This window comes from Apis florea, unplaced genomic scaffold (assembly GCF_048593485.1).
Source record: "Apis florea isolate Af1SG1 unplaced genomic scaffold, ASM4859348v1 contig_3078_pilon, whole genome shotgun sequence".
NCBI classification, from domain to species: Eukaryota; Metazoa; Arthropoda; class Insecta; order Hymenoptera; family Apidae; genus Apis; species Apis florea.
In genome coordinates, this window is record NW_028256702.1 from 1,889,879 (window position 1) to 1,916,146 (window position 26,268).

At 25.2% G+C, this 26,268-nt stretch overlaps 2 protein-coding genes across 9 annotated transcripts in view; both read left to right on the plus strand.

The window, feature by feature from the left end:
* Positions 1–26,268, plus strand: part of Ipk1 (Inositol phosphate kinase 1) — a 262,505-nt gene that overhangs the window by 115,684 nt on the left and 120,553 nt on the right. For 5 of the 8 annotated variants that reach the window (XM_086908379.1, XM_086908381.1, XM_086908376.1 and 2 more), the window contains one exon: positions 7,724–7,795. The gene's annotated coding sequence lies outside the window, so the exon portion shown is untranslated. Of the gene's footprint in view, positions 1–7,710; positions 7,796–12,678; positions 12,878–26,268 lie in introns of those variants that run through there. The other 3 variants (XM_086908378.1, XM_012491273.3, XM_086908380.1) reach the window with 2 other exon arrangements.
* LOC100864375 (protein BTG2) lies at positions 16,997–25,154 on the plus strand. Its single transcript, XM_086908382.1, has one exon. The coding sequence runs from the start codon at positions 17,908–17,910 to the stop codon at positions 18,451–18,453; it is 546 nt and encodes a 181-aa protein (XP_086764508.1). The 5' UTR covers positions 16,997–17,907; the 3' UTR covers positions 18,454–25,154.

The following is a 26,268-nucleotide window of genomic DNA, read 5'->3' on the forward strand; positions in this document are numbered from 1 at the left end:
ATACGTATTAACATAATGGATTATGTATTGAAAGAAAAATTAGATTACGTACGTACGATTTTTATATAGCTAAAACATTCAAATATTTTTAATTAATATATCGATAATGTATATAAAAATTATGTATAGAGTATATATTTGAAATACATAAATTTTATATATATTTATAAAGTATGAATAATTTGTTAAATTTATTTGCTGTGATTTCTATTGCAAATATATAATATAACGATACTTTTTTCGAAATTTTTATTGATACATTAATATTTATCTAAATATTAAAAATGAAGAATTTATAGATTAAAATAGAACTGAAATAAAAAATTATTTTATTATCTGAAAAAAATAATTTGTAAATTATTGTATTATAATGAATATTTGAATATATATTTGAATATTTTTATTTTATATATATAGGGTATATATGTTATATAATGACTTTCATGCTAATCTGTTATCATATTATACAGCAATTTAAGATAGTTTTATTAAAGATAGTTTATTAATAAATATTTCTAAAATATAAAAAATTATATAATAATAACTCAAAAAAAATTTAATAATTATCAAATCCTTGTTAAATCTTATAATATATTTAAAATTTGTAAAAAATTTGTACTAATAAATACTTAAATTTTTTATCAAAAATTTTTAAATTACTATGTTTTTATTTTTAATTTTTTTTTTTTTTTTACGAAAATTTCTAAAAATATAAATAGTGTAAAATATTTTATTTTATTGTATTGTAAATTTCATAAATACATAATTAATTAGAAAATAATTAATTTAAATAAAATTATATATTGAAAGATTTTTAAAAAGTGATCGACATTATAAAAAAGAAACATAAATTTTACTTGATTTTATAAAACATTCAATTATTTTGTTATTATTCGTTTAATTTTTCTGCATATCCTGTGATCAAATTTTTAGTTAACATGATACTTGCAGTAAGATATAATATTGTTTTAAATTCTATTTGTTAGAGACGACGAGGTGTGCATACATATCTTTATTTTGTTTTTACATAAATGTATAAATCATTATATTAAGCTACAAAATAATAAATTCATTCTTTATAAGAATATTTCTTATAGGATATTAAATTTAGAAATTATATTTAAAAATTATCTAATCAATTATGTATGTTGTCATATTTTGAGTAAATTAAATATTTCTTCATTATTTTGTTATTTATGTTGAAAAATTTCGATACATATATCTGTATTTATTTTTTCAATTACTTTTTAAACAATTTTCTACTGAGAGAATTTTATTACGTAAAAAAAATCAGAGAAAAACGCTCTGCTAAATCTGGTGGATGGAATGAAACATCGCAACCAAACTTATAACCAATAATTTTTATGTTGGAAAAGATATATCTATACTTATATTGTGTATTTCGTAATAGAAAATAAGTTTTTTTCTAGAATATGATATATATATATATATATCATATATGGATGATACATTCAATTGATAAAATTGATAGAATAATAGTTATTGCTATTAATGATAAGTGATAATCATTAAATGTAATTATTTCTTCAAGTATCAAAAATAGTTCAGATAAAAATTTTATAATACTGAGATATATGATATATTATGATGACAATCATTTGAGCTTAAGATAGAGAGCTTTTAAAGATTACAATTAAATTGTTATGGAACTCTATATTTTTTTATTAAATATTCTTGTAGTTAAAATCGAGATATATTCAAAATATTACACTACATATGTATTTTAAACCGTTGTAGAGTCATTAATTTTCAAAATTTTATTTATCAATGTTGTTGTCTTATCAGTTGTTTTAATTCTAATATAACGATTAAGATCTTATTTAATGAACTATTATATATAATAATATATAATTATTACAAAATATGGATAAGATATCTTTAAAATGATTAATACTTAATTTTTTTTAAATTTGACTTCTTTTTTGCTTTTACACATGGGTCATTCAGAATAATAATATATTTCCAATCTTATCACATTCATTTTTATTATTTTTATTAGTAAAATTTCAATCAAGATTATATTGCTATTTTCAAAATTTGTGTAATAGATATAGAATATTAATTAACATTATATTGTTCGTTTTATATTTAATTGATTCAAGAACATCTCACAAAAACTTGTTTTTCTCGAAAAAACAATTAATGGAAGTTACATTATTATTATTATTCTGAATCATTCGAATAATCTCATTAAAATTAATTAATCTACATTAGTAATTAATTTTAACATTTTAAACAAAAATTTAAAACAATTTAATATTTACAAATTAAATTAGATTTTAAAAATAAATATATAACTGACTATATGATATTTGATATCATTTCAAAATTTTGATTTTGTGCATATTAACAAAAAATTTATTGAAATTATTATTGTTATTATTGAAATTATAAAATATGTAACGTATGTTTTGAATTAATCATGAAAGAATCAAAAATGAATACTTTTCTGTTTTTATGTTATTTGCTGATGTCAATAATATTGTTCACTTAAGATTATTTCATATTTTGCTTTCTTTCAAATTTTCTTTTCAAAAGTTATCCAAGATATTTTCAATGTAAAATATTTGTCTGTCTCGTGTAACAAATGTCAATAATATTCTTTTTCAGGAATTCTTGGAAAACGGTACTTTACATCACCTTCTAAAAATAAATATAATAAATACATAAGAATCATCCAGGCGGTTTTTCTTTGTTTTTGTCTTTCAAAACGCAGTTGTATATATGCAAATAATATTTTTATATCACGGTCACAAAATGTTCGATTTTATTTTTCTATTATCGATATAGTTTTTTTATATTTTTTAAATTATTGCAAACGATATGATTAAATTTTTAATAAGATTTATTTTAATATTTATAACTTTATTAATTATAATGTAATGAAATAATATTAATCAAAGTTTGATTTAATAGAAATTTTGTTTATTGGAGAGTTAAAATTATAAAAAATTACTGTAAAAAATTTTTATTATTATTATTAATAACTTTATAATGCTTATTTTTTATATTTATCAATTTTTTATATCAATGACAGATTATCTTCAATGCAATTGTCTTGAAAGCTTTTAATGCAACTAGTAATTTTTAAGCTACAAGAAAAAAAGTGTATAAGAATAGTATACAAATTCGATATTAAAGTTTATTATAATACACAATTTATTTTTTTATAATAAAACAATTGATAAAACACTATTCATTTCTTTAAATTGATATGACATGCAATGAATGTTATATAACAATTTAACCACTAAAATTTAAATGATTTATTTATATTCCTAAAAATTCATTGTCATATTTCAATTTGTTAAAAAAAAACAAATTAACTAATCAATTTTTTTTAATTACACAATTAATTTTTTAATTTAAAAAAAATATATAAAAATTTATATGAAATATAAATCATCATGCATTATCTTTTTTTCATAGTATATAATTCCTTGTATTATATATTGAATATCAGTATGGTCGAAAAGCATTGTATTATAATGCATTGTTGTCTGTCAAAGCATGATTTAAAAATACATTCGTGAAATCGATCATTTATTTATTTCTTATCACTGCATCAAAAAAATGGCACGATCTATCTAACTAAACCAATTTGGATAAAAACTGTTATACTACTCTTGCTCGCTTAAAGTTATATCACAGAAGGAATTGGTGTCTTTTTCTCGTAGAATTAAAAATGGCATATTTCAAAACTTCGAAAATCTTCAAAATTCAAAAAAAATTTCAAGTTCTCAAACCTCGAAATTTTTTTCTTATTTTAATAATTACAAAAAATCTAATTTTAAATAATATACAAAAATGTTGACAATATGAATTTATTTTTATTTAATTATTCGATTGAATTTCTATTCAATTCATTTTAATTGATATTATTAATTTATTATAATAAATAGAACATGGAAATTTATTTTTTCTTAACATTCTAAAATATTTGTTCCTTAAAAAACATAAATTTTCAAAAAAATAATTTATGATTATCAATAAAAATTGAGGCAACATTAATTTTGAAAAGAAATTTTTTTATAATAAAATTTTTATATAATATATATTTTGAATTATAATTACCATTTTAATTAGTATTATTAATATTACCAATAGTAGTATTCAAGAATGATCGATTCATCATTGATTCATAAAGTATTTTTGATTATATCATTCTTCAAACTTATGTAGAAAGGAATATTGCAAGTAAATGTTAGATTTGATGACAACTATTTAAATAATAAAAAATAATCCTAATAATAACACTGGAACAAATGTGTGCAGCAAATGAATATTAATTAAAAACAATGTTTGATGACGTAAAAAATATTTGCGTTATGAGATCTCAAGGTTTTTTTGATTATAATATTTTCATTATGAATAAACACATTCGTTATTTAATTATTGTTTTTTATAGATGCAGGGAATATTTTCAAATATTTGCTTTTCCTTGATTGATATTTGATTTTCTCTTTATGTATGTGCATATCAGTAATGTAATCATTTAATAATTTAATCAATAAAAATCAATTTTATCTTGTTATGATGATATAATAATTATATATTATTCTTTTCACTTTAATTACATATGTTGTGTTGAAAATATGTAAATAAGATTTTCAAATAATTCAATTATATTTATACAAAAAAAAAAAAGATAGAAAAAAATGATAAATATATTGTCCAATTTTATAATTTTTCTTAAAATTTATTTCGTAATTTAAATTAATTAAAATTTTTGCTCAAAATGTAGGTAAATTAATAAGGATATGCATGACAAAAAGAAATAAAAGAATAAAAATAAAAGAAAATTAATTGAATTTAACATTTATTTTGAAATTTAATTCTTTAACATATTCAATAACATCATTTGAAAGCAAAAATCACATAATATTTTATTTTTTCTTAATGTTTTATTATGTGCCCGTAATTCATAATATAAGATATTATCCATATAAGACATCTTATTCATATTTCGTCACATTGATCCATGAAATAATATTCACTATATAATATTCACTATATAATATTCGAAATCGATATCTCTTAGAAATGAATTTTGAAATTCATATCTTTCATTTATTTATGATTTTTATTTAACTTTTATTAACTTCTTTTTATATGGATTAACTTCAAGGATTAACAATTAAGAATAATCTTAGATAGAAAATTTAATACTTAACTTTTAATTTATTTTTGGACAAAATAAAAAATTTTGTCTTGCATGTCTCAAGTTATTTATGTATGTTTATTACAAGCTTCATCAAATATAAATATATTTCTTTGCTTGAACATTTTAATATTCCATTTCTAAATAAATTCGAATTATATGATTGGCTATAAACATGTAAATTACAACGATTTAAAATTATCTTGACTTCAATAACTAATTAATTTATTTGTCTTAAATATTATTATAGGCTACAAAATGTATTTATAGAATAAAAATAATGAAACCTAGTAATCATAATACGATATTTTAAAACAAAAAATTTGTTATTTGTATAAATCATAATGTCGAAAAGCTGAAAACAGTTAAAATATATAAATTTTTTTATTGTCTTTGGATATACAATCAACTATTGAAGTCCATTTTATTATAAGACATTATACAAACGTTTCTTCCAATAATCGCTTCTTAATAACTGTAATAAGGATATCTAAATAGCTTTATCCATAGAAACAATTCAAGATACTGTCTCATTTCCTATGTATTGGTATCTTTTCATTGGTTATTTAATTACTCCTGATTGGAAATATACAATTGGCTATAAATATTTGTTTCTATAAATATTGATGATTAAATGATTAAATGATTCATAATACTTTATAAGATCTTCAAATGCACTCAAATTTAAATTTTCTGGCTCATTAAATATTTGGAGAAAGACATTTTACAATTGAATTGATAGTAATAGATTTCTATATATCTACTTGCAATGTACTATTTACATCATAAATATCACTTTACTTCAATTCCTCTCTGATATTCAATATTTATTTATATATTGATGATACAAAAATCAAAATTATTTTTAGTTAGAAATTTGCACCTTATGTTCTGTATCATCAGTGTCATCGTTTGATTTAACATGACTTGTTCGCATTTCTTTGAAATTCTCCGTATTGTTAAACATTGAGACGATAAACATCAGGTATAGAAGTCAATTAGCATCCAAATATAATTCAGCTGACAAATATCATTGCGCCGGGGTGCGCAGTACGTAAATATTATGCGACGACAGAAAGTCGTATGACCTGCTAGTGAGCACAATAGGAAATAAGAGTAGAAATAAGAGAGAGATAATCTTTTATTTATTTTCACTTAAGTTTATCGTATCAAATATTATAAAATTTTTCCTATATTCAAGACTTAAAAGAAAAGTTCAAATAATAAAATTTCGTTTCAGAAAAATATAAAGATTATTACATACATATACCTGACAGAATACTATAAGAAAATTTAAGATTAAGTGTTTGTGATATTCTATTTATGTGTATATACCTGAAGTTTTAAATTCGACAGAAAATATTATTGTTTAGATTTTTATATTTTTACCTGTCGCTTAATAATCGTATAATAATCTGTTTTTAATTTTCAATCATTGTGTGTACACATACTGAAATGCAATTTTATAAATCTACAAAATTATGTTTTTTAACTTGTCTTCTTTTCTGTTTCTTATTACAGACTCGAATAAGAAAATTGTACAAAAGAGACTTTTACTTTTTTTTTTCATGCAATTTTCGAGCAATTGCAATTTTTATCCAAAATTTTTTCACATGTATTATCAAGTAAACTAGTTCTTCTAACTTTTCGAGAAAATTCGAATTGTTTGATTAATTTATCTTGAAAAATGATTGAATATTTTTTCCGTATTTTTTTAGAATTTATAGTTTTTCATTCGAATAATAGATATTTTTATTTAGATAAATAATTTCAATTGATATAGTTATTATAATATTAGCTAAAATTGAAATTTCTAATAAATAGAATTCAATTAATTGTTGCATTTTATCAAATAAATAAACTAGTAAATGTATACTAATTAATTTAAATATTGAAGTTTAGAAATAAAGTTTATCTCTATGGAATTAAAACTAGGATAGAAGGAAAAAGACATACATAATAATTATGAAACAAAGAATTTATGAACTATTATATTCACTATAGAACTGAATTTACTTTCTTTAGCCTATCTATAGTCAAATATTTTATTAACGAACAATGAACAGATATCAAATGAAAAAATAAAAATGCACTTCCGATCATAAGTTACTAGACATTTTATAATATTTTTTTTTTTTAAGAGAATATAAATCTTCTTTAATCTGTTAAACATAAATGAAGTAAAAAAAAAATATGTAAGATATAAAGAATAAATTAATATTGCATACAAATTAACGCATAGAGATTTTAATCTGTATAAAATGATAATGATTTTATATAAATAATATTAAATTTATATAAAAAAAATAGAAAATATAATTTAATACTTTTTTTATGTAATAAAATCTATATATTTCGATGGCCTGGATATTTTTTTTTCGAAATTATACGAATTATATTTTATTATATATATATTAACGTATTTAAATTTTTACAAAATTGTATTAAATGAAAAAATATTTAAAATTAATATACGTTTGGTGACTTGTAAGTAAAAGTATACGAACTGTTCATGCACTCATTTACAGTTTTCTGTTGCAGGTGATATCAAGGAACGTGCGTCACTTCCGTCAAGTCGTAGTTACCGGAACAAAGGGGAATTTATAAAAACCGGTAAGTGCATCGGTTAAGTTCATAAAGAATGCAAAACACTACACGAATTCTCAGTACGTGTGTATTCGAACTTTGCTGGAAGTCTGTGCATATACGCAGGGAATGAAGCCAGCCAGAATAATCTGAGTTTATCGATCGACTCTTAGTTGCCAACTTGGCAACAGCAAACTCCCGGAATTACGAATGAAATGTTCTACATAGCGAAACGGTTGGCAAATCAGGTTTGCTTTTCATATCTTTACGAAGGATGGTATATGTCGAATTCCATTTCCCTTCCCGGATATTTTACGTTTAAATCATTTCCCTAGCAATGATTAATTATAATTATATTATCACTATATCAAGTGTATTTAATTATTCGATTTTGATTAATTTTTTTTTAAGCTTTTATAGCCAACTTATTGTTGGCATCATGAAAAATTATTTACTTAGTTTTAGAAGTATATTTTTTTGAACTTTCTTTGAATGTTATATTTAAATATAATTTGTACATCCTTTTTTATCTATCAGTGCCAAAAATAATCATTCCAACGAAGTGATGAATGGATATAAAAATAAATACGTATATATAATTATATTTCTCGCTAAATTATTATTTCTATTTTCCATTATATTTATATTTCTCAATTTGTTTATTTAATTTATATATTTTTTTCCTCGTTGTATAGAATATATTGTATGTAATTTTATCGATTATTTGTAACGATGAAATAATGAGTTTATTTTTTCATCAATATTTTCTTTATAATTTAATTTGCATATTGAAATCTTATATCTTAGTAATTTTTTAGTAATATATTACGTATCATTTATATATAGAATTTGAATTGACTTGTATGTATTTATTTTTAACGTGCATATTTATTTATACCGTATATACATATAATTCAAATACAAGAATAGAATTGCGTACAAGAATAGAAATACGTAAAACGTGACTACATTTCATTAATCACGTTACGTATGAGAAATGTGATATTTGTATGAGACATCCGCATGTCAGTATCGTTACTATTTTTTAAAGAATTTCAATTTTTCTAAGAAATTTTTATAGATATTTTATATAATGTATTTATATTTTTATTGATATATTGATATATAATTAAAATTTGCATTAAACAAAACGAGATAAAATGAGATCATTTTGTCTACACCACCATTCTGCATTCTGTTCTCATCTGATTTTACCTGGCTTAAATTGTTTAATATAAGTCTTATTCGACATATTTATATATCAATTTGTGTGTTTGTTTTGGCTCTAAAAACGGTTTTCTAAAAATGTTCCTCCATATAGAGATATATACATATTTATTATTTTGTATAAATATTCAATTATATCTACAGGCATAAATTTTAATCGACTGATAAATAAATTTGGCATATAATTAAACTTTGTAAATAATTTTCGAACTATAATATAATAATTTTTTGGAATATTGTTAAGCCATAAATTATCTACGACATTGATACTGTAACTATTTTTAAAACTCATTCACGAATTATATTCATTACGACAGTGACTATCATACGATGCTTGCAAATATATAATCGGTAATGAATATGATTAATAATAAAAATGCGATTAATTTTTAATATAAGTATTTATGTTTGATTAGCTTTCGTTTTTTTTTCAATAGAAAATTTAGCGCTACGATTTCAAAAATATAATAATTAATATAATAAAATTTAAATAGTACTAATATATTTTGTTATATAAACATTATTTATTTTTCAAGTTAAAAAATTATTTTTACTTATTATCATACAATATTTTTTAATAATCATATTTTAGTTAGGAAATGTTGTTAAACTAAAACTCAGAAAAAGCAAGTTGATTTAATTCTAATAATAAATAAAAGGTAAAATAAATAAAGTAATTCGACACAATTCGAAATAATCAAATTATTTTGAATTGTTTTAACTGATAATTATTTCATTCACAAAAATATATAAATGTTTATCATATTTAATTTTTTTATTCATATTTAACGTAGCAGATATTTAAAACATGCATAAAAAGATTGAAATAATTCGAACTTTTGAATCGAATTTGAACTTTTCTAAAGTTTTCCTCGATTCGAGGAAAAATCTCTTCGGTTTGAATTTCGAATTGCTCAAATATTCGAATAACATTAATTCTAATGGTATACATATAAGCATACAGTACTTATATATATATTCTCAGTATTATTAATATAATAGAATCGGTACATAAGGTGTTTATGAGTATAATAAATAGCATTCAAATTTTAAGAGATATTATAATATAACATTTACAACTGAAAAGACCATGAATATGTCATATAAATATACAGATAAGTATCATATAAGGTTTAGAAATGCTTTATTAGAAGGTTCATACATTCATAAATTTACATTTTCGTATATCACGATTATATTATAGTGATATTTTATATAAAAGTTATGATACATAATAAAAATAAGTAAATTATATATTCCTCATCGATAAAAATTATGTTTACAAAATTAATGTTGATGTAATATTTGGAGATAAAATTAAATTGTAATTGTACATATTATATCTATATAACGATATAATGTTTGCATAAATAGACGTTATTTCAAAATATGTATGTAGAAATATTTCTTTCATAATTTTATTATAACTAGATTTTTTATTTGCATTAATATTTAAAATATATTTTTAAAAAACTAAAAATATATAAAAAAATATAATACGTGTATACAAATATAACTGTTGCCAAACAGTAAATCTGAGAAAAATATAATTAAAAATAAAAGTTCAACTCTTGAAACTTATTTTATCATTATTCAAGATTTTAAACTTTTAGTAATATTCTTTTTGATTTTTTGTTTTCTTTATATTTTTGTTTCTTCTATTTTTTATATCGTACAAATGCATTTAATGAATACATTTAATGTATAATAAGGAAGAAAAGTACTACAAATTTATCTAATGCAAGTACTAAAATTTGATTTTTGTATGTAGAACTTAATGGATTATTCATAAATAATTTCTTTATATATATATACTTTAAAGAAATAAAATTAACTTTATAATTTTGAATTTAATTAAATTTCAGCATTTTTTGCTCATCAGCATATTCTGAATACAATTTTTTACGACAGGTATATTAAATATATATTCTAGTTTATCGTACACTAAATTCTGAACTTTTTATAATTTAAAGTTTTCCTTTATCTTGTACCATTACAAAGTTATATTTAAAAATACTGAAACTGTAAACTAGATATACATAGATATATAATGCTCTACTTATGCACAAAATTAAAAACGAGATTCTTATTAATTTTAATAATGTGACTTGTTATGTTAGTTGAGCTCGCTTAAGATGCAAACTTTTATTATTGACTGTATGCTTGAATATTATATTTTTATTATATTATATGCTATATATTCAGGAAGAATACAGTACATTTGAATGAGCCTACACCTAATAATCCGCCATACCTGGTAATTCGCCAGATATAATCCATAACACATCACGAATATATTTTTTATATTGTTCTCTGTATAGTCTCCTAAAATTCCAATTGTATGATATACTTCAATGTCCTTGCAATTAACAAAAATCCGATAAAATGAAAAAAATAATGTGAGAATTGGCGAATGATATTCATAAGACTGATGAGCATGATGATTATTAGCGAATTATTAGAAATACTCGAATAGCAGAGCTGAGAAAAATTTAATGATGAAATACTAAGAACTGGAATATTTTTATTAAGCAAAGATTATTTGAAAATAATTTCATTTAATATTTAATTTCATAAATGAATAGTACTTACTTATAATTATTATTATTATATTTATCAAATATACATTCGATCACTGTTAGATTTATTAAAATATTAGATGTTATATTAGTGTATACAGAGTGTTAATATATTCGGGGACAAAAAAATGACGATTGACAGTTTATTTATTAATTTATAAATAATTAAAATTCGTTAAAATTGCTAATTTTTATATTAATGCATATGTTTTCTTTATTTTTGTTTTTGAATCTATATCTATTTCAATATATATAACATACTATAAACATTTAAAAACATTTGGTGACCATTTTACAGATTTTACTCATTTATTTATAAAGTTGTTATGTTAAAAATTTCGAATGTATTTTAGAATAGAAAATTAAATATAAACAAATATTGTGATAAATAGTAACAATAATATTTGAAAAATTTATCAATAATTTATCAAATAAGATTATAAATTAATGAACAAAATATTACGAAATCATTGAATTATTTGTCTTATTCATGATCTTATAATACCTTGAACACCGTTCCAATCAGTATTATTTTAAAGCACGCCCTCATACAATATATTAATACAACACGTATATAATAAAAATTTATAGCATTGTATTTAAAAAATTTAAATACAAGTTTGAAATTTTCGAAAAGAATATAACGAGAAAAAATTATAAATTATAAATTAATATGTTTTTTATAAAAGACAATACAACTCCTTTCTCTGTCATGTTCTTCTTATATTCATCATTACCATTACTAAAAATATTGAATAATAATAACACGAATTTTTTATTATTTTTATTTATCTTTATCTTTACTTTAAAAGTATGATCCAATTAGAATTCTCTTAACAATATCTATATATATATATATTTATCGTCGATAATGTCGTACGTTCAAAAATAAATGACGATCACGCTAATACTTCAAACACATTACTATACCACGTCACATAATAATCATTATCAAATCGACTGACTGGTTTGTGCTTATAGTTCTCAACCGTTGAATCACTCTAACAAGTGTTAATTACAGTCAAGACGATACGATACAGCAGGACGGAAATGCTTCAATTTTTCTTGCAGCTACGAGTCGTGAACATACTACGCAATATCGGCAGTTTGTTCGTGCACTCGTGCGCGATCTGTGCAACGGAAATCCGAATCGTTAGTTACTGTTTACGCGATGCTTCTGTAGTTCCATGCAAATAAACAATATCTCGGGATTGCTTAGTTACAACAATGATGGAAGTGTTATAATACAATCAGATATGATTATGCGATTTCACGTTGAATTTGAAAATTTCGATCGACACAGGTATAGTTGATCTTAAAGTTATCCAGTCTATTGAACACGAGTGTAATTAATTTATTTGTATGTTTATATTTAAAGTTTATTGACATTCGTTTTTTTTATAATAGAAAAGAAATATAATATTTTTTTATGAGTAGATAGCATATTTATTCGTTGATAAATATCATATTTTATTTAGAAGAATTATTGAAATATATTAGATAATTTTTAATTTGTAAATTAGAATGAGAAATTGTAATTGTAATCATGTATAATTTTTACAATATCGTATTTTTCAACATTTTTTTTTAAACATGGAAATTATTATTCTGTAATAAATATTATTTATTATTTAATTTTAAATTATTCTATTTATCATCAAATATGATTATTAAAAAAAAATTTTATGTTTATAAAAATTTGTTTATATATATATAAAGATTTTATTAATGAATTAATTTCAATTTCAAATTTCCTTTACATAGATACAAAGTTCCTATTGTTTTTAACACTTGTATTAAATGCATTTTTATTCCATTTTATAATAGATGAAGTAAGATAATGTATAAGTGCTGTATAATAATAGTAAGGCATAACTTCATTCAACGACTATCCGTTTTCTCTTCATCTCACTTTATCTAATGCAACATCAAATTGCTTATAACTTGTAAAAAAATTTTGAATTGTTTTTTAAATTTTCTAATAATTTTATATATATATAAAATAAAAAATTATATAATAACTTAAATCTTTTTAATACAGAAGATTAAAAATAATTATTATATTTTTGCTGTGAAAAATATTCTTGTTATTTCGTACAATACTGTTATACAGAAATTTCATGTTGTTGAAGAGAAAAAAATTTTAAACTGCATTTGAAAATTGTTCAAGTGTGTTTATGATGACAAGCAATGAAATTGTAATGTCAACTGAGAAGAAAATTTCAAAAGGGATGAAAGTCTAATTCAAATTTTTTTAATTTCAGTTTCCTTTTCTTTATCATATTTTGTATTGTACATCATATTTAATGCATAATTTTTATTTTCTTTTTAAATAATTAAATTATAGAATATATACATATATATATATATATTTTTTTTTTTTATTAATATTTCATAAAGTATATTTAATATAAATGTTTGTAGTTAACTGTAACTTTTATGAGAAATTATATTAAACTAATAGTTAACATTAAATTAATAAATATATATTAGATATATAGTTTTAAAGATTAATATAATTTAATTTGAAATTATAAAATTGAATTTTTCGTTTAAATAAAGAAGCAACATCTATATATTAATCGTATGTATATCGTTATTTCTTAAATTTTATCAAAACTTTTTTAATTTACATTTGTAATCATTCCAGTCGAAAGTAAGTAAGGAATAACGTGTGTAGGGTGAAAGAACGTCGATTGCGTTCAAAACTGCACCATTTGCCTCTAGCTTCCTGGACAAGCACCAGGTCAGTGATTCTCAATTAGTTGTTTGAAAAATATACATCGTATCGATACATACATTTTATAATTTTATCATTTTGTTTATTCATTTATATATTCCGTTCTCTTTCAACGATTGAATACAAAAAAAATTAAATCACTATTTCTATCTAAAAGTTTACAATTTAAAAGTTTTATCATTGATACTGCAAAACAGTTGAAAAAAATTTGAGAGTCACTGACACGCATCGTCAGTATATAAACTCACTATCGATAGGACCGTGGAAAGTGAGGGGAACCTAAAAAGGAATTAAAAAAGGTGTTGCACACCAGGTGGACAAGTTTTTCTTAATAAAAGGGTCACATCGAAATCGGCTATAGTTGGTATTATTGTAAGAAAGCAGGGTTGAATTGTTACAAGTCACATTTTACCAGGTAGATAATCATTTCTAGGCCGAAAGTATTAGTTTTATATTCGTTCAATTTTCTTGGCTTAGGTAGCTAAACCGTAGGGGGTTGAATCGTAATGCTCATTGGGAGATAGCGAATCACCCTCTGCCATCAGGTATGTACATTTTCTGCATATCCTTTTATCAAAGCTGGCCAGAGTGGGGTATAATCCAGCGTCGGTAGAATGAAATAAACGGGGGAAATTGAGAAAATCGATACGTGGAACTGCGTTTTCCGATTCAATGAAATGCCGAGCAAATGAATTATGCAAGTTTTATGCAATCTAATTTGAAAGATAATTGTCTAAGTTGCCTTCATAAATTTTTTTAAATTTATCATCAATTTCATGCTCGATTATTATTTAATATTGAATTTGGGAAAAAGCTGGAATCATTATTTTTTGTAATAAAAATATTTGAAAAAAATATCAATATAAAATATAAAATATAAAAATATAAAATAAAAGTATAAAATAAATAATGAATTCAATTATATGAATACAATTTAATATTATATATATACTTTTTAACTTTATTTCTTATCTAAAGATTAAATATGTAATATAATGCTAAAATATATAATATTATGTTTTAAAGGAAAAGAAACTTTATATTTCTCTTTTTACATACATTTCAATTTTTTTCTTTTTAATTCTATAATGTAAATTAATATATAAAAAATTTATTATTATTATTATATTTTATTTTTTTATGATTAAATAAGAAGAGAGAAAAATAAAGAAAGCAAAAATGAGGTAAAAATGGTAAAAATGAATAAAATTTCATATTTTTTTTATTAATTAATATTAGTCTCACATTAACATAAATGCATTAACGGGGAAGAATAGAGAATAATAAAATGCATTGTAAATATTTTGAAAAATCAGTTAATGAACATATACAATAATATTTATTTATTCAACTATGAAAAGATAATGTAAATTGTAAAAATCATCTTTTTCGAAAGATGAAAGTTCGTAATGATGCATAAAGTAATTCTTATTTAAGAATATTTTCCAATGTATTTTTTTAAACATTTTACCAGATTATCATAAAAATAATAAATTATATGAAATATATTTTAAAATTTAAATATTCTATTATATATTTTATTATTAACAAACTTGATATGTTTTTAATTATAAATTTTATATTTTATAAAAAACGACAAATTCTATAGATTTTTAATAAATAGAATTTATTTATAAATACAATATATAATATTTAAAAACTATAAAATTCGTTTTATCAATTGTATACGATATTAAATTATTCGTAAAATCAATAACAATATAAAAATCATTATCTTGAAATTCTCAATTATTCACAGAAGCTCATTATATTACTATTCTTTGTATAAAGATACTTTATACATATGATTAAAGCAATATAAAAATGATTTATACATAATGAAATGTAGTATCGTTTTATAAAATCCATTATAATTTTAATTTAATTTCATAATTAGAATTTAATTAATAAACTTTCCAATTTTATTTTATGTCTTTATAACTACTATATAGAAATATTTTTCATTAAAAAATTAAATTTTAAATATAAATAATATCTTCAAAAATTTTATTTCTAATAATTTAATATTTATTCGATAAAATACCAATTTGATGTTTTATTTTATATTTTATGTTATATTTGATTACTATATAAAATTTTTTAATTTAAGTTAAGTACTCTTAAGTAATTCTTAAATTTTTAATTAAATCTAAATAATAACTTAATTCGTTTTATAAATGGAATTTTCTTTTGTTTTAATAAGAATTATATATATTTGTTTCAAAATAATTACATATAATTACATCTATATTTTATATATGTTTTAAAATTATATCTTAAATGTAGAATTTATATAATATTGCATAATTTGTATAAAAGTATAATTTATATATTTATATATAAATAAAGTCATTTATTGGATATTAATATGTTTATAAAATAGGCATTATTTAATATAATTTTTAAATAATTAATTAAAATCATTTTTATTTATTAAAAATATGTTTAATCCATTCAATCGAACACGATTATAAATTTTGTTTATATGTTTTTTATACAAAAAAAAAGAAAATAGACAAAAAATATAATATTTTTGTATAAAAGTAAGTCTTTAATTCTCTTAAAAGATATTATTTTGATATCATAGTCGGAATATATATATTTATTTTTTGTCACTTGTCACTATTTAAGAAAAATATTTTGTACAGAAAATTATCAATTCCTGGGATGATGTCGGTAAAAACTAATTGAGAACCTTCATTCGCGCAGACGATCCGTATTCGGGACGCAGCTGCAAACGTTTGCGCAGCTGAAACCGCGCAGATGTGATCACGTGTTCGATGGATATGGTGGGAAACAGAACGATCCAATTGGAGCGTTGCTTCTATCCCCACTGTAGGTTGCGTGAACAAAGAGACAAAGCTACTTCGTTTGCGTCGACGATCGCTGCCAGTAGAAAGTCGTTGGCAGTTGGTGGGTGCGGTTGATTCGCGTGAGTCAGAGAAAAGTGCGTCAGTTAAGTTTTGCGAGAAAGTTTTTCCGCAGTTATAAGGTGAACGAAGTGAACCAGCGTGATAGAAAAGGAAATCATCGTTATTGCGATCGTTTGAATTTTACATTTCGTCGTCTTATCGATTCTCGCTGGCATCCCAGGGATCGGAGAAACGATTTCGAACGAGTTTACGATCGAAAAAGATTACGATCGCAACACCTCTAACTTACGAAGGATTAATCTCGTCACATTTGCGAGATCATCCTAACGAAATCGAAAATTTTCGAGGAAATATTAAACGATTAACGCAAAGATTCGATACGTTGGAACAGTTCGTGTTAAATTGTTTCCGATATTTGCGGAAGAGCTATCGAAAAACTCTCGATATTTTTGCTCGCACTGGAGTGTCGAACGAATATTACGCGCGATCGTACGACGTGGCGGCGACGCCATTTTGTGAAGACTCCTGTGTGCGTCCCGTGAGCAACGGTCTCACTCGAGTCGTAACCCTTCGAACCACGGAAAGAATAGTGTTTTCTTTCGGCCGCGTCGTCTCTCGATTGTCTCGGGAACGGAAGAAGTGGAGGAAGAAGAAGAGTGGTTTAACATCGACAAAATTTTACCATAGACCATTCGTCCTGGGTTATATCGCATAGCAACCATGAGACTGGAAATCGTGTCAGCGGCGGATTTTTTGGTGCATCTATTGCGTCTCCAGACGGGTCAGCTGTCTGAACGTCAGCTGGAGATGTTCAAGTCCTCTTTAACGGAGGTACTACGTCATCGTTATAGGGATCACTGGTTCCCAGATCGCCCAAATCGAGGTTCTGGTTATCGTTGCATACGCATCAATGGTAAGATGGATCCTGTAATTGCACAGGCAGGTGCAAACGTCGGATTATTACCAACAGTACTACATAGTTTATTTCCAAGCGAGCTTACTATGTGGATTGATCCGTCGGAAGTATCGTACAGAATTGGAGAAAATGGATCGATTTGTGTTTTATACGAGCGTACAGAGCCTGAACCAGAAGAGACTCAACAACATCAACATCAACATCAACACCAACACCAGCACCAACACCAGCATCAACATCATCAACAACAGCAGCAACAACAACAACAACAATTTGAAAGTTGCAAAGATTCGCTACTGTTGGAACACTCGCAATTCAGCGAGCAAATCGCCGCGTTCGTTTCCAGTTGAAGCGTTTTTCGGCGCAGGTTCACCGATGCGATAAAAATCGCATCTCGCTTCATTTCCATTGGACGTGCATCACGCTCTCGGACTGATCAAAGCATATACGTTTCGTGATATGTGATCGCGTTCCTCTGGTCGGGTGAATATTTATGCTCGTGCACACGAACGCGCAATTCTACTCTATCCGAGTCGAATTCCTACAAAATTAAGTGTAACAAGCTCTTTCGTGCACATCGTTTTAAAAAATGAACAAGAAACGTGTATAAAAGAAAATGTGTATAACTGTTTTTTGGCTAAATCCGATTTAAATCGAAGAAATTCGTCCAATACGTATTGGCCGACGGAGTCTCGGCGTTTTCCCGACGGGTTCCTGACGAGTCGCAACGATCATGATCACAGTTGACTCTAGTCCAATCATACATATACGAGTCATCCTGAATTTTCGTCAATACGAACGAAAAAGAAAGGGTACTCATAGCAAGAAGAAGAAGAAGAAAAAAAAGAAAGAAGTGTCACCATCGTTCGAATATTCGGAGAAGAATACTGCGCGTTCGCGTAACGTCGTGTACCTAGACCAGCGGTCCTTTAAACACGTCCTGACATGTCTCGCGAGAAGATTCAGATTTTTCCATCTCATCATGCTGGAAATACTGGCTGCTGGCGAGACCGGGCCTGCAAAAGTGAGAAAAAATATGGGCGAGCTCCGTAAGGATCTCTCTCAGTCCGATAAATTGATCTCAGCTCTCCTCCCCGCGTATACTTCTATTTATTGTGAAAAGAAATTACGCCTGGATAGGGGAACAACGAACCAGTCTGACTCGCTTCTCTGTTCTCATGAGGGGAAAAGCGAAATAAACCTCTCCCTCAAGAAGAATTCAACAACGTGTTTTTACTTGTCACAAAATCTCTTTTCTTCCACGTCGAACATCTTTTATGTATCAATCTAATTGATTATTCTGAGCCCTCATGTTCCGGTGTTCCCGTGTTCGTCAAATAACGAAAGACGAGCATCGAGGAGTATGAAATAAAAAAGGACGAGCGATTCACTTTTTTAAGTGGAAAATCGACGAACAATATTACTATAGGCTGCATTCTCTCTTCTGTCCGCATGGTCATCACGCTGTGGTCGTCAAGGATTTTTTTCTCCCTAACCTCGCACTATCAATGCAAATTACCACCGAGCCACACACAAACACCAAACACGTTATTGTAAAAGACAAAAATAATTTGAAGAAAAAAGAAATAAACATATACATTTTTGTCATCACATCGTCGAACACATTGAAGGAATCTGTTATATCTGTTATAATCAACAATTATTGATCAATCGATTTTTGATTTTCTTCTTTGATCCGGAACTTTTTTTTTTTTTTTTCATGAAACGCGTTATCGTGCTACCAAGCATGATAACGATAGATATATCTATCATTTTATCCTCGGCGTCATTGGCCCACTTATCGTTCTTGGATCATCCATTGCCATTCTTTCATTGGTCGTCGACTATCGAGCAATCATTAACTCGAATCACACCGTTAGCATCGTTGACACAAAAAAAAAAAAAAAAGAACACACGTTACACTTCATACGTACAAACCTTTAAAAAGCGTGAGTTTATATGTACATATATATAGGTATTATGTATGTAGAAGGCACATAATGCGCAAACTTCGTTTTCGTCCGTTTGCGCATATTATGTCAAATTGTATATTATCTGTTTTCTGAGCATAGAATGAGTGAATGTGAGTAAGAGAGAGAGAGAGAGAGAGAAATGAATGGAAATGAGGGAGAGAGAAAGAAAGAAAAAAAAGAAAGAAAGAGTGAGATCGTATATGAATGTGAAAGAGTAAATGAGAGTGAAAGAAAGAGAGGAATATATATTGTATGTATGAGAGGGAGCAAATGAACAAATAAATATGAAACAAATAACTGTGATTGACTTTGCATGATGAGAAGACATGTTTCGTGCATATATTGGATAATTATCTTTTCTGGTGTTTCGAACGTGACAGAATGACTGAATCGAACGGAGAATGCATGTTGACACGAATGAAAACGAATGTAAATGGATATCGTCACGTGGTTAATTTTCAAATCGATTATTCAATTTCGAATTTGACAATAATATCTTTTCTTTTCAAAAATTTATTCCTTTTTTTAATCGATTCAGCTTTTTATTTTTACAAAATTGATCATCTACTTATTTATTGATGTAATAACTTTATTTTGCTGATCTATTATAAAATATATATATACATATATATATTGCTGGATTGTTGCAATTTAATTTAATTAGTCGGATATATAATGCAATAGGAATCTGGTGCGTATGATAAAGAATATAATATCTATATATGGGTTTCAATTTTACTTATAAAGGACTTTTTCAATACGAAAATTCTGATTTTTTTTTCTCAACTTTGCAGATTTGTAAGCTTGTATCTAACAATTTCTCTCTTTTTTTTTTCTCGTTACTTTCTCTTTATTTACTTTTTAGCTTTTTCAATTATAATTATTCTATGTCTTCCCAGAACTGTGCAATAAAATTGTTAAAAACTTGTACTTAAAATAAAAAAAGAAAAAAGAAAAAAATAAGAAGAAAAGAGCACTCTCATAGTCAAAAAAGGAAGGGTATCTTACAAATGTATATATATTCTATAATTGGACAGTTTATACTAAAAATATATTAAAAAATCATATTCAATTTTTATTTGAACAATATTTTTATGCACTTTCTTTATATTCAAGGTATAAAGAAAATTGAAAAAAAAAACGCGTTCAATTTTAAAAATTTTTTTTTTATTTTAAAAAATCGAACATTAAAGAAATTGTTTGGTACTTACGAAAGTTTTCTTACAAATTTATAATATTAAAAAAAAAAAAAAGAAAAGAAATCCGAATTTTCAAATTTACACAAGTTTTTTCTTACTAGCAATTCTATTCGTTCCAAGATAAAATTATTCGATTATATACATATGCTCGTATATGTATATGTAGATATGCGATCGTTTCGTTATGGGTTCTTCGATGGCGTGTCTGGCTTGCCTGGATTGCCTGATGAAAAAAAATATTCAGATTACAAGGACGAAAATCATCCAATGATGCATCATTGATAAAAATTATTTTCTTTTTTCTTTCGCAACTTTCGTTTTAATTATTCGATACACTCGCGTGATATTACGCAGTAAAATTGAATCATGGTGTGCAAGAATTTGAGAGAATGCCGTTCAATTGATGTGACTATAATATGGAATAGTGAAGAAGTGTTGTATGTTAGAGCAAAAAAAAAAAAAAAAAAAAAAGAAAAAAAAAAGAAAAAAAGGAGAGAGAAGGGAAGTGTGATTGTGAGAAAAAAAAAAGCAGAGCGAGATGGAAAAGGCAAGAATTCGCGTTCGGTATGTAGCAATTATTATAGAAACCATGTCTGTGATTATATTAAAAATAAAGAGACAATATGAGCAATTCTCCGTATGCGAACGACCTAATTAAAAACACGTGTATACGTGTTATCTGCATTAGATCCACGTATACATGCGTATTTGTATTGTACCAATATGTAAAAGTATATATGTATAAATATGTTTATATTGAAAAGCATGCATGGCAATTTTAAACGAATTAAGAATTTAGATTTTAATTTTTCTTTTTTTAGCGATCTCAACTTATTGTGCATTCTATTGAACTTTATTATATATGATTCAATTTTCTCTTATTCTCTTTTTTCGCATATTTTTTCTTTTTATTCTTATTCATGTAAACAAATTGCATTTTATGTTGGAAAGAACGGTTGATCATTTTTCTTAGTCACATTTTCAATTTTTTTCTTTTTCCTCCCTTCTTAACAAATTATATTATATACATTCGTTTCGATTTAATTTACAATCGAAGCATTCGTCGATACGAATTACGTTCGATTAAAATTGCTAAACATGCTCAGTTTGCGAAATTGTAACCGAGCGCGCAAACAACAAGAACAAACGAGAACGAAAGAGAATTTGAATTCGCTCTTTCATTTCAAAGATCAGAAACGCAAACCGATTCTCTCTGAACGATCATTGGAAAATCTCGTCGAAAGTAACGTTAGGGGAACCAGGTGAAAGTGTGAGAGTCGAACGGCGGCGTAGAAAAATCTCGCACACCGTATAAGTACTTATTGTACAGTACAGATTTTAAATAAAATTTAGGAGGAAAAAAAAAAAGAAAAAAAAACAAAAATAATGTTCCTTTTCTTTGGTTTTATTCGGTTCTAGACCCACGAAGAAGGCAAAATATTCGAGACTATAGGGTACTTTTCATAATATTCCTTTGAATTTGCGTATACATGGAAGAATAATACACACGTCCAAGAGACGAACGCATACGAAACGTACAATACATACATATACACACAAGTAGCAAGAGAGGTGCAAAACACTGTTTCACGAGTGAATTGTAATTACTATATATACATATATATATACGCATATATTATATATACATACTTATATGTATACATATATATATATACATCTTGTAACTATACATAGAGTCCTTCAGGAAGAATTTGTACAAACCCGCTGGAATAAGGCACCAGCAAGTCTGTGATTTTAGCTTGGTTAATTCAGTATTTTTTTAAATAAAGTGAGACAAAATCAAGATAAATGATTAAAAAAAAAAAAAAAAAAAAGAAGATTCGAACCGCGAGAGAACTCGTGCATGATACATGAGCGAGAGAAAGTTCTGTGTGTGGGGGGAAAAAAGCTGTCGATCATTGTGTATGCTAGGGCCAGAAGTAGTGGGGATGAGGATAAGGGTGGGGGTTGTTGTGGGCGAATGTGAAGTGTGCATGCATGCAGGGAAATAGGAGGGAAAAAAAAATTTGTGAAGTGCAAACGGGAGGATATTTATTACGTATACATTTGATGCGATAATATATGTACAAAAATTTGAAACTTAAATTTTTTCCTATGCAAGTAAGATTGTTGCAAATAATTGTGATCCCAACTTTGCTAAGAATTGTAAATACGATGCTGATGTATATGTAATATATATATATATATATATATTTCGGTCGCAAGAAATGACACGTGGAACAAAAAGCGAGACTTTTTCTCCATTCTTAATGACAAAAATTTCGTATATACGTGTATATATTATAATACTAAAAAAAAAAAAAAAAAAAAAAAAAGAAATTGTATATTTTATATTTTCCATATTCGAAAATTTTAATCATCAATTTATATATCGATATAAATTCGTATCGCCATACTTTACGAAAGTATGCAACAAGAGATGGAATGCGTACTTCACGATGTGATTAATATTTATTTTGTAATCTCGCTTCGAGTGAATGCGTGCAATCCTGCGATTTTTCCGAAATCAATTTGTACAAACGAATCACACGTCTTCCGTTCGCATTTTCCGTTCGTGCTCCCTCCGCTTTCTCTATTTCATATTACATCCAATGAGCAAAAGAGAGCGAGAAAGAAAGACGACGATAAATCGAAATCATAAATCTGCGTTGTATATGAAATTAGAATATATGCCGCGTGTCTTTCTTTTCTTTTTCTTTTTCTTTTTTTTTTGTGAATTAAACTGTTCAGTTGGGACACCAGGAAGGAGAATGCACGAGAGAAGTATAGAGAAGAGAGGATATAGTTTATAGAAAAGAAGGAAGATCGAAGCGCGAATAACATAATAATAATAATAATAATAGTCAATGTCGGAGAAATTTTGCGCGAGAGTGAGTACGAAAGAAAGATAGCGTGGGAGAAAGAGAGCGAGAGAGGGAGAGGGTGAGATTAAGAGAGGGATAAGAAAAGGGGTAATGGACAGTAAGAGAGCGTGAGAGGCCCAGCAGGGGTGCTCAACTCGGGTGAAGTGCGCCATGGGTCCCATTTGCGATATATAATGTAATTGCGATAATTTTTGAATTTATTGTATTGATTAAGGAAAATTCATGCTTAATTTTAATACGCGTTAAAGGAATTAAAGACGAAATTGGAAAACGACAACACCGACCCAAGGTTATCGAGATCCGAATTCGGCGACCCTGTTGGCCAGTGCACAAGAAAATAAAACATTCGTAACACATATACGTAACACATAGACAGACAGACGGTTAAACACTTAACATAAACAAAGTAACACGTATACAATGGTACACATGAACACTACACAACACGACACGACGTGACGTGACGTGACGTGACGCGACGCGACGTGACACGACACGACATGACATAACGTGACATAAGACACTATATAAACAATTTTCGAAACAATTGCGAGCGAAATCGATCTGTTCGAAAAATTCTGTGTACAAGAAATTCGCTTTGTCGATGTAATAATACACTCTCATTGGAAAACAAATGTAAAACATACACAACGTGAGAGATGCGAGTGCACATACACATGTGACGAATACACACTTTGACGAGATACATGAAACAGACACGAGGAACACGTTACGTACACTCTCGAATCTGTAGACTGTAGGTTTACTATTAATTATTATGAATTATAATTATTATATCTATTATATATTATATCAATGTATAATTATATTTAGTTTTTAGGTTACTATGTCTATCATTTCCCGCTTGTACATATGCCGTGAGCTCGAAAAAATTAAATCTTTATCAAAAGAAATCTATAATTTTTTCGACTGTTTTTGTACAGAGATAATAAAAACAAAGGCCTCGTGCTTATGAAATTTCATGAATATAAAATACCGCTATCTCGTCTTTTGATTTTTATCCGAAGTCCTAGATACCAATTTCCTTTACACAAATCGATAAACTTATGCATTTAAACTTTGAGCGTTTTACAAGATATTCAATTTTTAAATAATTCACTTTTTTTAATAAATTATGTAATGATGTATACTTTAAGGAATCTTCGCGAATGAAATTGAAGTAATGCTATAATCATGAATTATTGATAGTTGAGTTTCAAAGTGCAAATAAATATATTAAAACCTTATTAGAAAAAATTATGTTCGATGTTTGCAAATATGATGTGAACTGTTTTATTTCTGTAATACAACCATTAGCGTGTCTATAAAATATTATTATTATTATTATTTCGAACATTTTATAGTATTCAAATATCGAGAACAATGTTAAAAGTTCACGATTATCTTTAAAAATATTCGCATTTTATCATTTTTAAATTGTTTATTTTATAATTTAATAAATATTACTCATCAATTTTAAAATACGGATATTTAATATTATGAGATTTTATATTTTAATTTTTTTGAGATATAATAAGAATTTCTTTTACAAATGATACAATTATATTTAATAAAAATAATCAAAAATAAATAATTCATTTTTGGTTTAAACTTTACAATTATGTAATTTCGAATACGAAATAATGTAAAATTAAAGAAGAATAAAAATTATAGATTTTTATTATTAATACAATTCATTAGTAGAATTAAAAAATTTTTTGCATGTATATTTTAATGGTATCAAGATTCAATTATAAAAGTTAGCTTAATTCTTTAAGATGATTTTTATTTCAATTTTAATGAATTTAGAAATATAATTAGAAATATCCCACTATATTCTATATATGTTCTAAAAAATTAATATGATATTCTATATTATTTATCTAATTAAGTATAAGCGAAGATTTCTTTTAATATTATTATTATTATACGTTATTCTATATTTATTATATAAAACATATATAGATATATTGATAAGATTTATTAGGCATAATCAGAGATATTAAATAAATTTTATCTTGAATTATCTCAAAGACTATTTGTATAAGCAACAAAAATTTGTGACATGGAAGGTATTATTCGGATTTTGTCCAAAGATTTAAATTTTA